At 33.8% G+C, this 18,868-nt stretch overlaps 2 protein-coding genes and 1 pseudogene across 2 annotated transcripts; 1 reads left to right on the top strand and 2 right to left on the bottom strand.

Moving 5' to 3' along the window:
* Positions 1-627: 627 nt before the first annotated feature.
* LOC117212672 (40S ribosomal protein S12, mitochondrial) lies at positions 628-6,037 on the bottom strand. Its single transcript, XM_033457624.1, has 5 exons — positions 5,868-6,037; positions 5,532-5,579; positions 5,364-5,411; positions 1,477-1,695; positions 628-928 (listed from the first exon to the last, which is right to left on the bottom strand). The coding sequence occupies exons 1-5, from the start codon at positions 5,929-5,931 to the stop codon at positions 795-797; spliced, it is 513 nt and encodes a 170-aa protein (XP_033313515.1). The 5' UTR covers positions 5,932-6,037; the 3' UTR covers positions 628-794.
* A 355-nt stretch (positions 6,038-6,392) lies between these two features.
* On the bottom strand, positions 6,393-7,488 carry LOC117212675 (acanthoscurrin-1-like). Its single transcript, XM_033457625.1, has 3 exons — positions 7,227-7,488; positions 6,723-6,855; positions 6,393-6,538 (listed from the first exon to the last, which is right to left on the bottom strand). The coding sequence occupies exons 1-3, from the start codon at positions 7,236-7,238 to the stop codon at positions 6,393-6,395; spliced, it is 291 nt and encodes a 96-aa protein (XP_033313516.1). The 5' UTR covers positions 7,239-7,488.
* A 2,355-nt stretch (positions 7,489-9,843) lies between these two features.
* On the top strand, positions 9,844-11,545 carry LOC117212674 (annotated as a pseudogene).
* The last annotated feature ends 7,323 nt before the right edge of the window (positions 11,546-18,868 follow it).

Genomic DNA, 18,868 nt, shown 5'->3' with positions numbered 1-18,868 from the left:
TTGCGTTTATCGACAAGATGAGAAAGAGTATATTTTCCTGGTGACTATTTGAGGCGAGGCAAAGTTGAGAACCATTCTTTTGAAAATACCGGGATGTTGGTCAGCATGTCATGTGGCCAATAGCCAGTGGCCGCGTGGGTGGATGCAGGGTGCAGATGCAAGAGCAGACCAACCCTTCCGTAATAACGTGGAAAGAAGGGAACTGTGCTACGACCCTTCTTTCCGCATTGTGACATGTCGATATAGGAGAATATACATTGTGTTGGTGTTCGCCCATCTCCTAGGACGGCGCATGGTTCAGCTAACGGTAAATGTAAGGTAAGGAACGGCACTCGAAAATGTGTGTCAAAAGGCCACAATTTGTGGGCCGCTAGATTCTAAAACCGTGATCTCGACGAACCCTTTCTGTCTTTGTTCGATTGAATTCGTGACAGTATCAGGAAAATTTTTACGATATCTGTTTGATAACTATCTGTAATTGGAATTAGGATTGAGATCACAGCAGGAAAATATGATAATGCATTTCTTATTTTTTTTTTTTTATAAAATATTTTAAATATATTTCATTAAACTATTCTTGTTTGTTAACCAAATTGCATACAAGTCAGAAAATCAATAAAAATGGAGTTGGCATGTTTCTCGTCTGTGATCTTTAATTATAAATCAAATTAAATTGTTGTTTTAAATTAACTGCAAAAGCTTATTTTAATTATCATTCATTGTACACTATCACATATTATATAGTATAATATAGAAAGAGAAGATTTTTACAAAAGTTGCGATAAATTGTGTAACTAAGCAGTTTTCTTTATTACGTGAGGTAGATCATACTTGCCGCGAACGCATCTGATTTTAACACCTGGAGTATCCTTTATCTTTCCTGGCCGACACAGAACGACGTTATGCTCTTGAAGATTGTGGCCCTCGCCTAAAACAATAAGAAACATAATTATTATAATATTGATATATAAAATGATTAGGATGTATTATATTTAATGAGGTGGTTATAACGTGTAGGTGTATTTAATAAAGTAACGAGTGGATGAATTTGTAATAGTCAGATGTATTAAAATAAGTATAAGTACAAATATAGAGATAGTGTATAGATTTAATTGTCGCTCGCTCAATGCTATCATACCAATCGTAGAAAGGATAATAATACTGATATCATAGGGAGCACGTTCATACATTTATATCAACAGATGTTACCACAAAACGTCAACCTTTTTATGTAACTCTGGCTAAAGATTAGAAGAAACAGCAATAACAATCTATTCAATGTTCTTTTGTTTCTACACCTTGTAACCCAAAACACAACGTTTGTATTCAAAGGCATAATAATATGGCCAAATTTGAATTTTCCATTTCAACTTAAAGCTTTTTCTACGGCCATGTGCCGCTACATAAATATCTTTTTTCTCGTGCTTAGCATATTTCTATAGTAGTTCTATAATATGAAATGTAAAATGTACTCACCTGGTACAAAAGCGACCATTTCCTTGCCGGTTGATAAGCGGACGATAACGCATTTTCGATTCGCAGAATTAGGTTTTTTTGGCTTTCGAATTACAGTTTGTATGACTACGCCTTTTGCATATGGTTTCCCATCTAAAGGATTTTTCTTCTTCTTATATTTTTTGTACGGTCCAAATAGATGCAACCTTCTTAATGATGATCCGAATCTTATCTGTAAGCCTAATTTAATTAAATACATACTTATAACGTGAGTTTGATAAAACAAATATAAAGTAAAAATAACAAATTAGGAAAACAATTTAGAATTTTTTTTTCAAATAAGCTATTAATATGAAACAAATTTCTCTCTCATTCAATATATTCTAAAAATTGATAGACTCCTACTGTTTACTACATTAAGGTATGTTTTTCCTTTTCCCTTCCAATAAATATTCTGATTGAATAAAAATGAAATATCTGCGAATGCTTGTGACTACGAACAACTTTGTAGAGCGTAACACGTAACTTTTATTTTCCCCCCATTTCTTGTGCAGTTTTGCCTTTCTCTCGTTCGCGTTCCTTTGTCAAAGTTTCAAAGATAAAAACCTGTATTTACCAAACGAAGAGGACGTATTAGGCTTCGTGTGGTTGTCCGAGGAAACACCCTTGGTTCCCAAAAAAGTCTGAGGGAAATAAAAGGAGTAGTTGCGAAGCAATTACAGGCGTGATTCTCTTATCTTCGAGACATGTATAGCCGTAAAGGGAAAGTAATTGCTCGGTGAATGGGTACAATTGGATTTTCACTGGAAATTCTTCGATTACGTAACGACAAACCGGGCCCAATTAGCGTCGAGCCTACTTTTCGGTGACGAAATTACGCCCAGAGACACGACTTCTTAACTAATTGTCGATCTCGATAAATTAGGAAACGTTGAGCAATGATTGCCTCGCGAGAAACTATTTACATGTAAAAGAAATAGAAAATCTGAAATAGAAAAGAAATAGAAAAATCTGGACATAATTTCTTCGAAAATAATTGTTCAAAATACTCGATAAAATTTTTTTGGAGACAGTTCTAGAAAGATCTCAATGCAGTTTCTTTGAGAATAATTATTTGAATGTCTTCATATAATAATTCCTTATTTCTCTCGGGATAACTTTTCAAAAATTTCGACACAATTTTCACGAGAATTGCGTGAATGGTATGAGAAAAAAATCCTACAACATGACTAAGGATTACGACAAGGAAATAGTCCCCAAGGATGACCATATCCTAGTCAAGGCTATTGTCAACGAAGTCTGGAAAAATAGGAGACCCACTGCGTGGTAACAGTACGGAGAAACTGAAAACTCTTTCGCAAATAATCTTACGAACCGAGGGAAAAGAGGGTTGCCGGAGTTGATGGAATATCAAATATGACGGACGTTTGACATCTGCAAGCCGCTCGTCCAAGTCTAGACCTTTTTCGCTGAAGCGTGTATAAGCTTATTAAGAAACATTGTTACGACGCAAGGTCCATCCATCTTTGTACAAAACGCTACGATCCATGAGATCGCGTAATCTGAAAATGAACAACAATTTACTGTTTGCAAAATTGGAAAAAATGAACAGTACATAGTGATGAAATTCTTCGATTGTCTTCCTCTATCTAATTCTTTAAGTCGAGTAGTTATGATATTATGTATGTATGCAAATGGAAGTAGTAATTACAGTCACAAGACTAATGATTATAGGCTAACACGCAATTAATGTTGCCTGGAGATAATAGACAATTTGTTGGAAAAAATTCATATCAGAAGGCGAAAATACTTTAAAATAGAAGAGTATTATGAATAATAAATTACCACCTGCATGCCAGTCTTCAAAATCATTTTATGAAATTTTTAATCATTTTATGAAATTACATAGAGGAGTGAAAGATACTTTAGAAACAGAGAAGATATGTTAAAGCGTCTTCTATAATTTTTCAAAGAAAGCAGCAATAATAAAATATCAATAAAAAGTTCCCTATAATTACATCGAACATTTCAATTTTCCACGAAAGATTCTAAATATTCGAAACACTCTCAAATCATCGTGCAGAATCTGTTGTTCACAGTCGTAAGAAAGAAATTCGAAGAAATTGGCCTAAAACATTCTTAAATCCGAGAGATTCGTAGTCGAAGTAAAATATCAACGATGACACGACAATTTCGTGATATTTCCTTGGTCGTTCATGGAAGTCCACGATTTAACAGGGTCTGTTAGTCGAGAATGTGCCATTGTTGTTCATTTCGAGATCTGACTGACCACCGTTCTCCAACACGACAGATGTCCAAGCCTGTTGCTACTAATCCAACCTAACTCGGACTTAAATAGTGCAAGAGACCAGCAGAACCTATTATGCATGGAAGGCAACCCTTTTTCTCGAAAATCAATACGCAAGATTACATTGCGAAAATTCACAACGTCGTAGTTGCGCCTTTGTTGCATACACGGTGCCAAGAATCTATCACTCGCTAAATTCGAGGCTTATCTTTCCGGTTGCGACTGTTTAGTGAATGAAATAAACAACTGGTGTAATTGGAAGCTAATAAGAAGGCCTTGCTCGGAAAACAAACATTGTCCATAATCTGGAAATATTGGGATTAGTCGAGTCTCAAGTTTAGTTTGAATTAAGGATCTCATTCATTTATGGAAAAAAGGAAAACAGTGAAAAGTGAATAGAAAGACGTTTTTTATATTAGAAAAGGAAGAAAGATAGTGAAACGTGAGAATGTTTAATAAAATTAATGAAGAATATTGTAGAAATTGTAATAGTTTGTTCATGATGTTTGTATTGAGTAAACTAAAGCATACTTATAATTGTACGAGTAATTTTTTACCACAGTTTGCAAATTTTATAGTTATAGTTTTGCATTTATCATAGAAATACAAATTTAGTAAGGAAATTGAAAAATGGAAAATTGCACCCAAAATGGAAGAAGATGAATACGATGATAATAATCTATATAACATATACAACGATATTTAAAAAGATAATATTGCATGCAATGATTTAAAAAAAATAAAAATGTGTCCAATGATAACATCCGTTCCTAATTGTCGAGAACGAAACTATCCCACGAATGGTCCATTATATCGTCGCGAAAACTGGGAAAATGCGGATAACAGTCTTACTGCAGGCTGCATCCTTCACAGGATCACATCTGACAACTGGTCAACAACAAATGGACACGTCACCCCTCCGATTCCCAGCGATTTTCGCTGTTGGCCGAGGAAAAGCTTACTTTCTCTCATTCGTGTCCTTTCTTGTGTAGTAGCCGGATCCCTTTTTGCATTTTGAGATGTCTCTTCTTTCTATTTGTAGGCATCAAAGAGGTAAAGCGCTGCGTGTGCTTTTGCATGCCACGCGCTTTTTCGCGGACGAAGAATAAGGGAAGAAAATCGTGGTCCCTTTTTAGGTCGACCACCCCTTTTACTGCATTTACTCCGTTGAGAAAACGGAGATACCGATCTTTTGGAAAGGCTTACGGAAATTCGAGATGTCACTCGAATTCCTATGAAATTGTCTGGCCTGGTTACACTTATGGAAAGTGCAAATAATACTGATGGACCTTCACACGATTTCACGTAAATGGGTCAATGCTGGTTTTGGTTTGCTTCAAGCAAAGCCCTTTTCATCGATATTTCGAAAAACTGCTGTATTTTTCCGAGCGTTCCAATTATTTTTGTTAAATATTTAGGGTTTTGATATTTGCTTACAGTATGATTACGAATTCTTTTACTAACAGCTATTAATAGCAATTTTTTATTTAGTAGGAAATTGAAATTGAGAGATTACTAAGTTCTTATTAATTGATAGATATCTTATTCTGCGATATATTATATATGTAATATTGTCTCTGATTTATAAAATATAGCTTACCTTGTATCAAGCTTCCAATATATGAGTTAGTAGTAGTCAGCACATTTCCTATTCAGAAACAAGAATATTATTTTTATGTTATTACAATAAATTATGTTCTAAATTAATTTTTCCCAATCATAGCCTTATAATATATACTTAGAACTCTGTTAATTAGGGGAATAATACCTTGAATTCCAGGATTTGCACATAATCTAGTTAACTGTAGTTTGTTAGCTGTGAAACAAATATATTTTCCATTAAAATCATGTATAAAATTAATATTTATTAAAAAATACGCTAAAATAGCAAGCAAAAATTGATAATTTGGAGTGATACAAGGATTTATTTCTGACAACAGGAACTAATTACTTTTAAATAATATTTATGGTATGTATATAAAATTAGAGTCATAAAAAAATGTGAATTATTATTGGTAAACAAAAATTGTGACATTTTTTATTTGGATAATTTAGGTTAGAGGTTAGGTTAGGTTAAGTTAATTCTCTGATATAGTAATCGTACCTACGGTGGAACTTGTAAGACAAGATCTAGCTCCGCTCACCATACTTCTTACTAAGGAATTCATGATTGTTCTAACTTTTAATTGATAACCACACAAATTTATAAAATACAACTTTGCATCTACACTCTTACAATTCTATCTAGCGACAAAACATCGAATCTCGTTACGTCACCAGAGTGAGGGTAGATAAAACCCATTTCTACATTATCTTTATCTGGGACACGAACCCTATGACTGTTCATTAAAAATGTTAATAAAAATAATCAACTCTTTCGTTAAAGCTTCAAGAATCTTAAAATTAATTTTATTAAAGTAGGTTATGATATATATTCAAAATTTTACTTAACGGTTAATTACATATAGCGTATGGGGTATAACAGGGAAACAGTAATAACACTGATTACAAAATTATTAAAAATTTATTTTATGGTTTGCAGTACAAAAGCTCCTTTCGCCATAAAATATGTGAAAAGACGCAATACCATAAGATCAGAAATCAGATCAGCCAGTTAACACTGGCTTTTTCACCATCCACCGTGTCCTCTGGAGAGTCCTCCAAGACCATGTCCTCCAAGACCATGTCCTCCAAGACCATATCCTCCATATCCACCGCTAGAGATACGGATGCTTTTGGTGACTACCGGAACGCTGTATGATACACTACTAAGTCCTGTAAGTAAAAAAATAAAAAGAATTTTTTGTCATATTAGTAAACTGACAAGTTACAAGTCATAGATCATCTTTATAATATAAATATAGGAATTATCAAACATATCCTATTGTTTAGAGAACAGGAGTAGCCCTTGCAGAAATTAGAATATATAAGATTAGAGTAAAATTTTCTGTATCGTCACCTCCTCCATGACCTAAGCCACCTCCATGACCTAAGCCACCTCCCAAACCATAGCTGATGCCTCTCTTCTCGATTACCTTTTCCTCAGATTGGGCATACAAGGGAGATGCCAAAGCGAAGATAGCAAGAACAATCTGAAAATAGAAAGTTAACTTGTATGTGATAATCTTGCAAGTATACTTCGTAATACTAGTCTAGCCTATATACTTCGACGTAAACACCTAAGTTCCTCGTAAAATATAAAATTATGCTTTCCTTCGAAAATGTAATTTTGTTAGTTAATAGCTTTGTTTAATTATGTTTAATACCAATCAAATATTTCTTGCTGCTTTCAATGAGTAATTCAAGGTATTAGGGTAAATTCCAGGTATTAGACCCTTATTTGTTAACATCGTGTAAGTACCATATACATTTAACCACTAATTAAAGCGAAGCAGTAATTTAACATTATTATGAATAGGTAGTATAAAAAGATAAAGAGTACAACTTCAAAGGAATTACTCACGAGAAATTTCATGTTGCTAGTGCAATGTAATGTGTAGCGACGGTTGGTTCGCGACTGAAACTGATGCAGGTCGGATAGAATACACCCCTTTTATACTATTCGAGCCTTTTTCTTGCGGTATCGCATCCCGGCGAAGTTGAATTACGCGTGTGTGCGCACTTGTCTACACGCCTTTCTAATACGTTGTTTTCCCGTCGCTGTCTTGTCACGAAAATTTTTCAACGCGAGGCTACCAGCCACCGCGATGATATTAGCCGCACGGTACCGTCAATTCGGTTGGAATAAAATAGGTCAATTGTGAAGATTAGTAATAGATATCATAACGAAATCGTCATTCATACGCGAAAGGAATAGATTTGTTACTCTTCCTGGTTTTGAAATCGGTTTGACCGCTCGAAATTCAAGCAGTCGTTACCACCAAACTTAGACAGTAACGTATACAGGTTCTCTTGCGCACACGAATTTTTAATTAAAGAAATCGCCAAGTGTTACGTTTATTATTTTCCTTTCCCGAGTAAACTTCTCGTATGCCTAGTACCACGTGCTATTATTATTATTACTATTATTATAAAATATTATGACAAGTAATATTTTTAAAATTACGGGAAGAGTGGAATAAATGTATTCAGACAAGTTTGATAACACGTGCGACAAAGTACCCAACTGTAAAATACTCTCGTAAAAACTAAAGCGATAGCTTATCATGTTCTTCTACTGTTATATAGTATTATATTTACGGTTAGCTTAAGGATGGCATCGGATGCTCCAAAAGTGGATGAGCTTCTTTGACATGTCGCGTGTACGATGACCCTTTCTCACTCGATCCAGTTGGCACGTCGGTTAACAAGAATTTCAATACGAGACGTTAGCTCGTATTTTCCGCGCATCTCGAATTTCATCTATACTGTGTGACTTTCACTGTTACAACGTGCTAAGAGGACGGTTTTCGGTTGCATCGTTACGTAAAATTACGAATGCAAATTTTTATGTTGCATCTTATGGTTACACTTCCTCCCTTGAGTGTTGCGTAGGGACATCGAGTAACAGCGAATTGGACTAAATATTCTGCGTATGAAAAATAGGGATATTGAAGTGACACATCATTATTTATATATTGAATTTATTATCAAAGAATTGCACTCTCTATGAAAAATTATTGCAAATATTTCCTACATCAAATCAGAAATCTTTGTTACGATTATCCTTCTTCTAACACGACTTTTTAAATGAATTGCCGCCACGTTTTATTACAGTTTACACTATCTAATATAAAATGAGTTTTTATACCCTTTATTGTAAGGATTATGGTAAGAACAAGTTTATACTGTTCAAACATATTTTCGTAAATTGAAATTCGAACCCGTATATCATCATGCAGAAGCGCTAGCGATTTAATATATAGGATGCCATCTAAAAGCACTATTAGGATCTCAGACATGGTCCATTTCAATATCACGAAAGGACATTGATGAATGAATTCGTGATTTCCAGTTGCACCTATATTATATCATAAGTTCAGAAAATAATTATTAAAATGATCCCCTAAATTCATCGAAATATATATTTGAATTTCAATATAAGAGAGGACGATTTTTCAAATAGAGAATAGAATACCTAATGAAAAGGAAAAGTTTCATTATTCAAAGTTTTGTAAACAACTTTCAAAATGCAATAAATATTTGCCGTCAGAACGAATCCATGCAATATTTTCTGATTGATTAATGGCTCGCCCAATATGCATCGCCGGTTTTAATATCATGTGACTCAACTCTAGAGCTCGATAGGAATCTGAAAAGCAGAAGATATAAAGGTAGGTTGATTTAATCGGCATTTTTCTCGTTTGTTTCGTTGTAAAAGTAATTATACCATTACGATTACGTAAACGGCACGCAGCCGGTAGAAATTGAACAAATTTCTTATAAGTTTACACATGTGCATATTACTAAGTACTAAGTAAGTTTCGAAAGATATGAGAGATCGCGGACAGGGTTATTGTGCAAGATCGATGAAGAGGGTCGCACTCCGCATCATTAGATTGATACCCGGTAATTTGATAAGCGGCTAACTTCGAAATTGCAATCGTGAGCTAAAACGAACCGAACCGTGTAAAGCCTGATAAATTACGGCTACGTTTTACGTTCATTGGCTGTGGTGATGTGTAGCCATTGGGGTTCTGGGACCGTTCTTCTTCTTAAAGTACGCCAGTCGACCATCCGAAGATAATTTAAACTTATAGTACGCAGATTCTAATAAATTTACGAGTACATATATTTTCAAAGATTTTTAATACATTTCATTTGACGTGACTTGACTACAAATTTAAATGATACATTTTATATGATAATCACATGAAATGTGGAAGAAGTGATATATTTAAGAATTATTTTTAAGAATTGAATTAATATGAGTTAATATGAGATGAATACCTTCGTTTTTAATATCGTGAAAATATTTTTTGTTTTATAAAGAAAATAAGAAAATATATAAGATAACAGGGTATGTAATACGTATACAACGGTGTCAAAGGAGGATAATGATTTTTAGTGGAAATTTTGTTATCGACAGAAAAGAATACTCATTAAATAGGCAACACAATGACCGATAGATGGCACGACAAGGTATTGAAAATAGTGCTAGAGTATTGGTGCTAACCTTTCTGAAGTTACTTAATAAGTGTCAGAAAGAAATAATAGTCATAGTTATAACGTATGAAATGTTATCAAATTGATTTATAAGATTATACATATATTTCTTTTATTAATAAAGCTATATTTGTTTTGAGTACTACTTTGCTATAAATATGTTACGATTGGGTATTCTACAAAGTGTAAATGGAGCAGTTTTAAAATTAAACATCAACGAAAATAGATTTTTAACCAAATGTATGAATAATTTAAAGACAAGCAGTGGAACAGTAGAAACAAAAGATACATCTAAATTACAGAATACTATAGACTCTGATATTGACGGGTGATGTGCATAAACAAATAAAAAATAAGAAAGTTATGTTACAAGAGTAACAAAGAGATTCTAAGTTATCAAAAACAAACAAATTAAAATCTGTAAATGAGTTTAAAGTAATGGTAAACATATCAATGGTAACAATCAGTATCTATTTTTGGTTCTGAGACAGTTGAGAATTGTGGATTCAATGCATTGAAGATAATGAAGATTTAAAAATTCCAACTGTAACACACATTCTTAGCAAAACCATGTTTCCCAAAGTAAAAGCTGCTTTAGAGAGGTGGAAGAAAAATATGATTGATATATATGGAGAAGAGCGTTTTAAATCATAATGTAAAGGTATAACATTTGTATGATGAAAATGAGAATTTTAGATATTAATGACTGTTATGTATTTTAGGTATATTGAATAGTGGTAAATTATTTCATTCTTATATACAAATGATGCTTTCAAAGAAAGAAATTGAAATTCCACCTTCTATCAAATCATTATACCTTAGTATAAAACCATTATTGAACGATATGAAAATTTTTTATAGAACTCAGACAAATGTGATACATCCAACATTGGGATACAAAAGTGTCATAGATTGTATTGCTTCCTTTAGGTATAACAGAGATTGCCTTTATCGTTACTAGGAAGTATAACTTATCATGTGGTCATCAGTATACTACGCTAGTTTTTAATTTGAAAATTACATTTTTGTACTTTAAAATAGTATTTGCTTAGAGGTAAGACATATTTAATCGACTGGAAAAAGTCAGGGAAACGGCAAACATTGCTTGCAACAACTTATGATGCACCTATACAAGTTGCTGCTTATATTGGAGCTATTAATGCTTTTAATGAATATTCATTTAAGGTAACTAACCTTTTAGAAGTAATATATAAAGACATCCAAATAGTTTTATGCAAATTATGTAATTGCACTAATAGATAGATAAAGGTTTGGTTATTGTTGCTTATACAAATGGTGAAGTATTCATGAATTGAAGGATGATGCCTTACAAATAGCATGGAGAGAATGGTTGAATAAGTTGGAACAGTTTCATGCAAGTTATTACAAAGGTAGTTTAAATACTTAATTTATATTTGTAAATTAAAATATGGTACATATTATACTACTTATATATTTCACTGAACAAGTTTCATAGTATTTTTGCATAAATAAAATCATTATAAAAGATGAGAATTCTTTTATTGCAGCGAAAAAGAGAAAGGTGTTTCTTGCTATATACTCTGTACTGTTATCTTATTCAAAAATAAAAAACCTAATAATTTATATTAATTCCATTTAATATTACAACTTCTCTAACTTTTTATCAACATTATTTAAAAAAATAATCTTTTGTGATATCAAAGTAGAATAGTCATTCAAACAAATTGCATGAAAATTAGTGCGAATCAATTTCTCTTTATTTAACAAAATTGCATAAAAGAATGTCCAGAAAAAACAACCCATAATATTTAATCTTGAAAATATAATTAAATTACGATTTTCATAATAAAATTCATTCTTATGAATTTTCTTTTAAATATCTATATAAAAAGCGCTATCTTTCCAAATAATTCCTCGTGCCTTTTAAATATGTTAAATACCTATTAATATCCCAATCAGTTACAAAAGTTATTACATAATATCTTCTTCTCGAAAATTATCGTTTAAATATAAATTGCCATAAATTGCTGTGCTAATAATCGTAACAGAGCCCACCTACGAAAGGTATCAAGAACGTTCCATACGTACGGAGTCGTTTCCCCACCTGTCTACGTTGGTTAACATATAGCAATTATAACTTGGAGCCAGCCACCCTCCGTAGGGCGCGACATTGCCCAACTCCCCGTTACAGGCTCTTATAAGCATGATGCGCAACCCTTCGCATGCCCCTGGGAACCGTAAACTAATGCTGAAGCTATGTAGCGGAAACGTATCTTTCATTGTATTTCGCCGTATTTGAATTTTCGAGTAATTCTTGACCATCCAGATTAGCGTGGCATATGGCAAAAGTTAACTACAGCAGCAGACGTCGAAAAGCTTGTTTACGAATAAGCTGATAACGAAATGACGCGATTTTGTTGTGTTGTTTGCTGCTTAATTGGCGTTTAATCTGCTCGTATTCGTGCGTATAATCTCACGGGTACCTTTACGATACTTACATGGAATTTCGGGATAATAATGCTGCTGTTTATTCATTTTACATTAAAATTAATTATTAGAACGGTAATTAATGAAATTTATAATTAGTAACTAGAATTACAAGTAGCATTAATACAGAAATGATTGGAAGTAATAAATCGGAAAGGAATTCTGTTTCATATATTAACAATAATTCTTGGTTACAAATAACAAAAATTATATTGGATAAATATTTAAAAGAATGTAATTGAAGATTATTACGTTATTTACTCTGTTCTCTGGACTCAGCATTGATAAATTTTCGTTCATTTTGATCATTACGAAATATTCAACGGATTATAAAGGGTGAAAGGTTTAATATAATGGAAGATCTAACGGCAGTAACTTTGAATATATTATTCAAGAGATTAAAATAACAGATAAAGTGAAACATGGTCTTAAAGACCAAGATAATAATAATTATTCAATAATAAATACGACAAACCTTTCACATTTGGGTATTTGTTAACATTTTAAGTTGTGGAATAGTGTAATACATTCTAAAGTTCTTTGCACCAGTTTCAAGATAAAAAGAAGATAAATCCAAACAATTGTTATTTCTTTTGGATAAAACAGACGTGTAATTTTCTATTGTCCTTTGAATTAATTAAACGATCGCTCGAAGAAAATCACGGAGGATACTTTGTAGCTGAGAATCTTTTTCTTCACAAGAAACTGGAACTATTTCGACTGAAATTATGAAAAGCGTTCTTATGAGATTTACGTAGTTGTCCCAAGATAAGAAGGCTGTTTCCATTTCTTTGCGTGGATGGCAACTCGGCCAACTTGTAATCTCAGCACGCGATGAGCCGGAACACAAGTTCGTTCTTGTTCATCGTCGTCTACATTGCCAAGGGTGTACCACGAATTCGCTGAATTCAGCATATCCGTACTATCTTGCATTCTTATGTTTCTTTCAGAGGGGATGAGACACTTGTTTGCCCCGTATGCTATCCTTTTCTTTCTCGAATGATATGGAGAAAAGTGAATCATCCGAAAGCTTTTTACCGTAAAGAGTGGCGACATGGAGTGAAATTGAATTTTCTCATGAATGAAAGCATGGATAAAGCTCACATACTATTACTGTTTTCCTTATTCATTGTGGCAACAACTTTTAACCCTGACGTGATTTTTAAATTTTTATGTTTCGATCTTTCAAACATTTGCAATATTTTAGGAAGATGTTTAACATGACATTGAAACGAAAAATTATGCATACTAATGTATTAGACCGCGGATGTTTATGCATTTATGATAAATTTAGATATACAAGAACGTATATATACATATATATATTTGTATGTTTATACATATATAATTGTATGTTTTTCTTCTTATTTTATATATACATAAAGTAAGAAGAAAAAATACATTTTACGACTGTAAAAAAGATATGACGTATTTTTATTCAAGACATACGTATACACAATATCTTCAATTTTTGTTGCTAAAGTATAGAATCATAATTTACAAGTAAAATTAAGAAAGAGATTATAGTAAAATTATGCTGAATATTAATAGGTGAATTTTTAATCTATTGCAGTCTGTATTTTATACGTAATAGTATTATGTAAATGCAGATATATTACACACGGTCGATTTTTCATATCCTACGATGCAGAATCCGCTGCTACATGTATTTCAAACTACGTTCAATATTCATTTATAACTCTACGATCAAGCAGAGCTTCATATAACGTCTTTTTTCTTATTTTCATTTATGTATAATTATTCTCTTGTAGGTTGACAGGCAGATCGAAAACATTCCGCATAATACTATTAGCTTTAAGATTTTCAGAATAGAAAATACAGCTGAAGCGATTATTCAACGTATTTGATGTCTAGTGATTCACAGTTATGGTTGTGTTATAAGGTAGATTCTAAAAATATTATGCTATAGAGTACTAATGTGCTTAAGGCGCGTTCGGTAGAAAGATAATCATATTTTCGGATTAGACGTTTAGCGAACAGTAGCCACGAGACTGTCCTAAATCTTCTAGCTAATCCTTGCTGATCCTCTCGTAACAGGGACATATTTTCATTGGTCGGTCAACCCCTGGTGTGAACCACCCTCCTTGAACGAGATGAGTTATGAAAACGATAACTTTTACAGAGGGAACCTCCTACGGTTATATCTGTCGAGACAGCAACAAGCTGTAGTTCTACACATTAACGAATTTATATAAAATCTTTTAGAAGCAATCCTTCTATGTAGAAACCTGTAATATTTCAAACGATTTTTTATAGATTATACATAGCACAATTAAAACGATTAGTCAAGGCTCATTAATGAAAGTATAGCAAAGTATTTTCAAAAATGCATCATCTAATATATATAAAAGCTGTTAAAAGCTTAAACGTTAATATCGTGAAGTACGCTTGTACTTAGAATTAATAAGGAATAATCAGGATGTGACAAGCTGAGATATTATGAGCGATTAACTTAAGCGCAGACGTTATTCTAGACTTTGCAGAAAAATGTTTTACAGAGAACGCTGGTGATACTTCTAAAGGATATACGGGGCGGTTAAAATTAATTTTCTGTTCATTTTCAAAAATTAAAAAGATTAAAATCTGCAAAAAATTAAAATCTAAGAATTCGAAAATTTGACGATTTAACGATTCGAAGACTTGAAAATTTGAGAATCTGAGAATTTATACATTCATATGAAGAAGAAGATACGTAGTTAGCTTCTGATTTGTTTAATTTACGTTTGCGCACTGTACACGTTATAACGTGTACAATATATCTCGTGTTTTCCTCAAGTTTCTGGAGCTTTGTAATACGTAATAACCTTTTTGAATCAATGGATCTGAACTATAAAATTGATTACGTTAGCTAAGAACACATGACATCAGTGCTGCAATACCGTAGACAATTTATTTCCTTACTTCTTACCTCTCATGCACACCCGACTGTTTTAAATCATTGAACATACACAAAACCAAAATTACATTAACCCAAACCTGCTTTGTTAACACAAGTTTAATATTTCATTCTAAACATAGAACAAAAGAGATACATAGTAACGAGTAACAATACCACGATGTGGTATGAATATGAATAATAATAACACGAGCGATCAATTCATTCCCTATCTCACCTGTAACCCTATCACAAGATGATTTCAATCTCTTGATCCAAATTGTATACAAAATAAATCCACCAAACAACTCTCGATCGTCCAAATTAATTCTCATCTTCGGTAGATCCAAACCTACCAAAGATCGATATCGTATACCTGGAGTCTCCGACAGTCTAATCTAAACCCACCCTAAAATCGAAACTTAATTACAACGTCACTTATCCTCCGATAAGCACGGCGCATTCACCGGCCAAAATGAGCCGATAGGATTTCTCAGCTCCCGGGGCGATTGCTCGATTCACGGTAAATTAGCCGGAAGCCGGTGACGTCGTGGCGGTGGGTAATAAAATCATAGTCACGCGATACATTCTCCCGCGGTCGGTTGTTTTCCTGGCGGCGATCGAAATAAATCAGCTTGCGACTGTTTCCCCGGGTGAACTTATTTCCCGATTACGACGGGGCAGCGTGCATTTATCGTGGCGCGGCACGACTTAACGTTCTCGTGTCGCGAACTAACGACAGCGGGGGTTGGCCACCATTAATAGCCAGTCGAGTGTGAAGCGGAACTTTTCTCCTTGCTTCGTAATAACGCTGTGCACGTATAAGAGGTCTACGGGAGAAAGAAGCAGTCTGGACCAATCACGAAGCCTCTCTACCCGGAAACTGGAGCAGGCCTGGAATTAAGAAGTTTTCATCGCGCCGCTTTTCACGGCACTGCTCTTCTTCCGCGAATCTTCCGTTAGAAGGAAGAGACCTATCTACTGGCCACTCAACCGGTTGAGAAAGGCTTTCCCGTTGAAAACTTTATAAATACGTCGAAGTTGGATGGCTGAATAGTGAAAGAGGATGCAAAGGGGTAGTTGGAAGACGACAATGGACGTTGAAGTCTATCGATGGCCGGTTACGGGCGGGCTCGTATGCCCGAATTAATCCTTTTCGAGAGCGAGACACTTAGTCGCGCATGAATTATCGATCGTCTGCACCACGCTACATTTACCTTCCGATGATAGTTAATAATCTGATGGCTAGCCTACAAAGGACCGAATTACTGGCCGGATGGAAAACGGCCGTTCGCACAGCACCCGTCAGCCGCTCTAACGCGACGTTTGCATACAGGGTGTTAATGAATTACGCGGTGTCTGGACCACCTGGATGAGAGAACTCGTGCGATTTGATGGGAAAATGGGTGTGTGCGAGGCTTCTCGTTTGTGTGAAAGAACCGAGTATGGTGATTAGGAGTGATTGAAACGGCTAATTTTGCACGAGATTGACTTAAATTCTTTTGAGAATTTTGGCAGATTAATCAGAGTTGTTTAAAAAAGCTTGTTGGAATTTTTAATGCTTTCACGTTAGCGATAAAAGTATTATAATACTAAGTATTAAAATAATCGCTATGAGAATGGATTTTATACACGTTTTCCAAATATTTTATATTTTACAACATTAATGTAGATATGTAAATTTCTTATTGTTAGATTCTTTTTATCAGAACTTGCCACGTATTATGGCACGTTACAATCTGCGTTACAAAATATTCCACAATATATACCGAATATTGGGAATAAGAATAAGTTCTATATTCGATGCTCTTAGGTGTAATTCATACAAGTATGTTCTCCAACTCGATTCTCTCCTGAAATTATTCTTCTTGTCTCTCGGCGTCCAATTTGTCATTTAAAACAAGTACTTTAAATACAAAAGTACAAAGATACATCTCTTTTAGGGAAAGAATTTTCGCTCATTTATTTTGATATATTCGTTATTATTAAAATATGGCTATTTCTTTCCAAGAAAATCTTAATTTTAACCTCGTTGCTTTCTATCTCGTTCATTTTTTAAATTTTTTCGCACGTAAAAAATGTACGATGTTTTGTAAGAAATGAACAATATTGATCAAATACTTGCGATGGTTCAACTTAATTATTATCTATCGATATGTGTAACTAACATCATCGATATTCAACATCGTGATAAAAACACGTATTTAATCTGAGAATCAAATGAAAAGATAGTTTTCATTGGTGAAATTGGTTCAGAATCTTTATCATATGTCTCACTTTTGGCCTTCGGTTGATTTTTATACAAAATTTACGCGGGATTCCTAACTTAAAAAAGAAAATATTTATATAACAACTAACACCTATGGAAACCCCTATGTCTGATGTATTTCGTCAGTTTGCAAAATATCTGATCATAACTTATTCACACCTCATGCATTATCGACTTCGCTGGTTTTCTGCACGAGCGCGAGTATCGAAAATTATCGGACGTCTTTCTCGCGCGTTTCGACCGCACACGTCGCTGCTCTTCCAGCACGGTGCATAATTTAGAGGAAGTATCGGTTTATTAGAGAGTGCATCTGTCGTTCAAATTTATTATTAGTCGAGTATCGATTGGTTTATTTAACCGGGGGTAGTTGTTTCGGTGCACGTCATTACCGCTATGGTGAAAATTAGCGCGTTAGGTGAACGTGACGATAATGAGAATATTCCTCTTTTGTGGGCGAATGTCGACGTCTTTCATAACTTGATAAAGCTGTCCGCGCTACTTTCGCATTGAAAGATGCGAAACTGGAAAATGCCGAGCTTGGATTACAGAAACTGTTCCCAACAAAGTATGAACAAGATTTCATTAAGAACTTTAAGGAAATTGTTTAAAATTAATTGTAACAATAATTATATACGATCGACGTCACAGAATTCTCCTTCTGTTCTAGTACATTACGTTTTCTCTTATAAATATTATATGTACATACGTGTAGATCAATGTTTATCGTTAATCGTAACATTTTTCAAAATATTTGTTCCTCGTTATCTAGTACCATACTTGCTTTAAACCTCTGGTCCGTATTCTATCTCATTTTATGAATAAAGTTTCCAAAATTGTAAATTGTGTTACGTGATTAATAAAATAATTTTTTTAAGAAATAAGAGATCAAGCTTGCAGCTATCTAATTTTTAATAGTAACTTTATCTATGTAGATTAGACAGAAAGATTAAACGATAATTTTCGCCTGTAACAAAATGTACAGAAATTCTTAGAAATTCATAGAGGTTCGATCTTGGGGCGGATATTACTCTTCCTCTCGTTTCAAAGCGAATTGTTGGGAATGACTTCCTTCCGCCATGATGTACGTTTCACGTCGAGGTAGAATGATCATTTTCTGTATTTGTTTCGCTGTGTTATCACGTACTAGAGTACAGTTTAGTCTATTTACTGGAACGCAATAAGTCATTCGAAATAAATTACCTTTCTGTTTTTCGTCACAAGATAAGGAGAAATGTTAGAAGAAAAAAGTTAAGTAGTTTCGGCAAGTCTGACTCTTCCATAGGAGTTGAGACCTTTTCTACCTCTTCTACGAGTCCAATAATTCATCTGTCGTTCTCTTCAAACAAAACTGTGTATTCTTTCTGTT

The sequence above is a fragment of the Bombus bifarius genome, unplaced genomic scaffold (genome assembly GCF_011952205.1).
Source record: "Bombus bifarius isolate JDL3187 unplaced genomic scaffold, Bbif_JDL3187 scf7180000008354, whole genome shotgun sequence".
NCBI classification, from domain to species: domain Eukaryota; kingdom Metazoa; phylum Arthropoda; class Insecta; order Hymenoptera; family Apidae; genus Bombus; species Bombus bifarius.
This window is presented reverse-complemented; position numbering and strand designations above follow the sequence as displayed.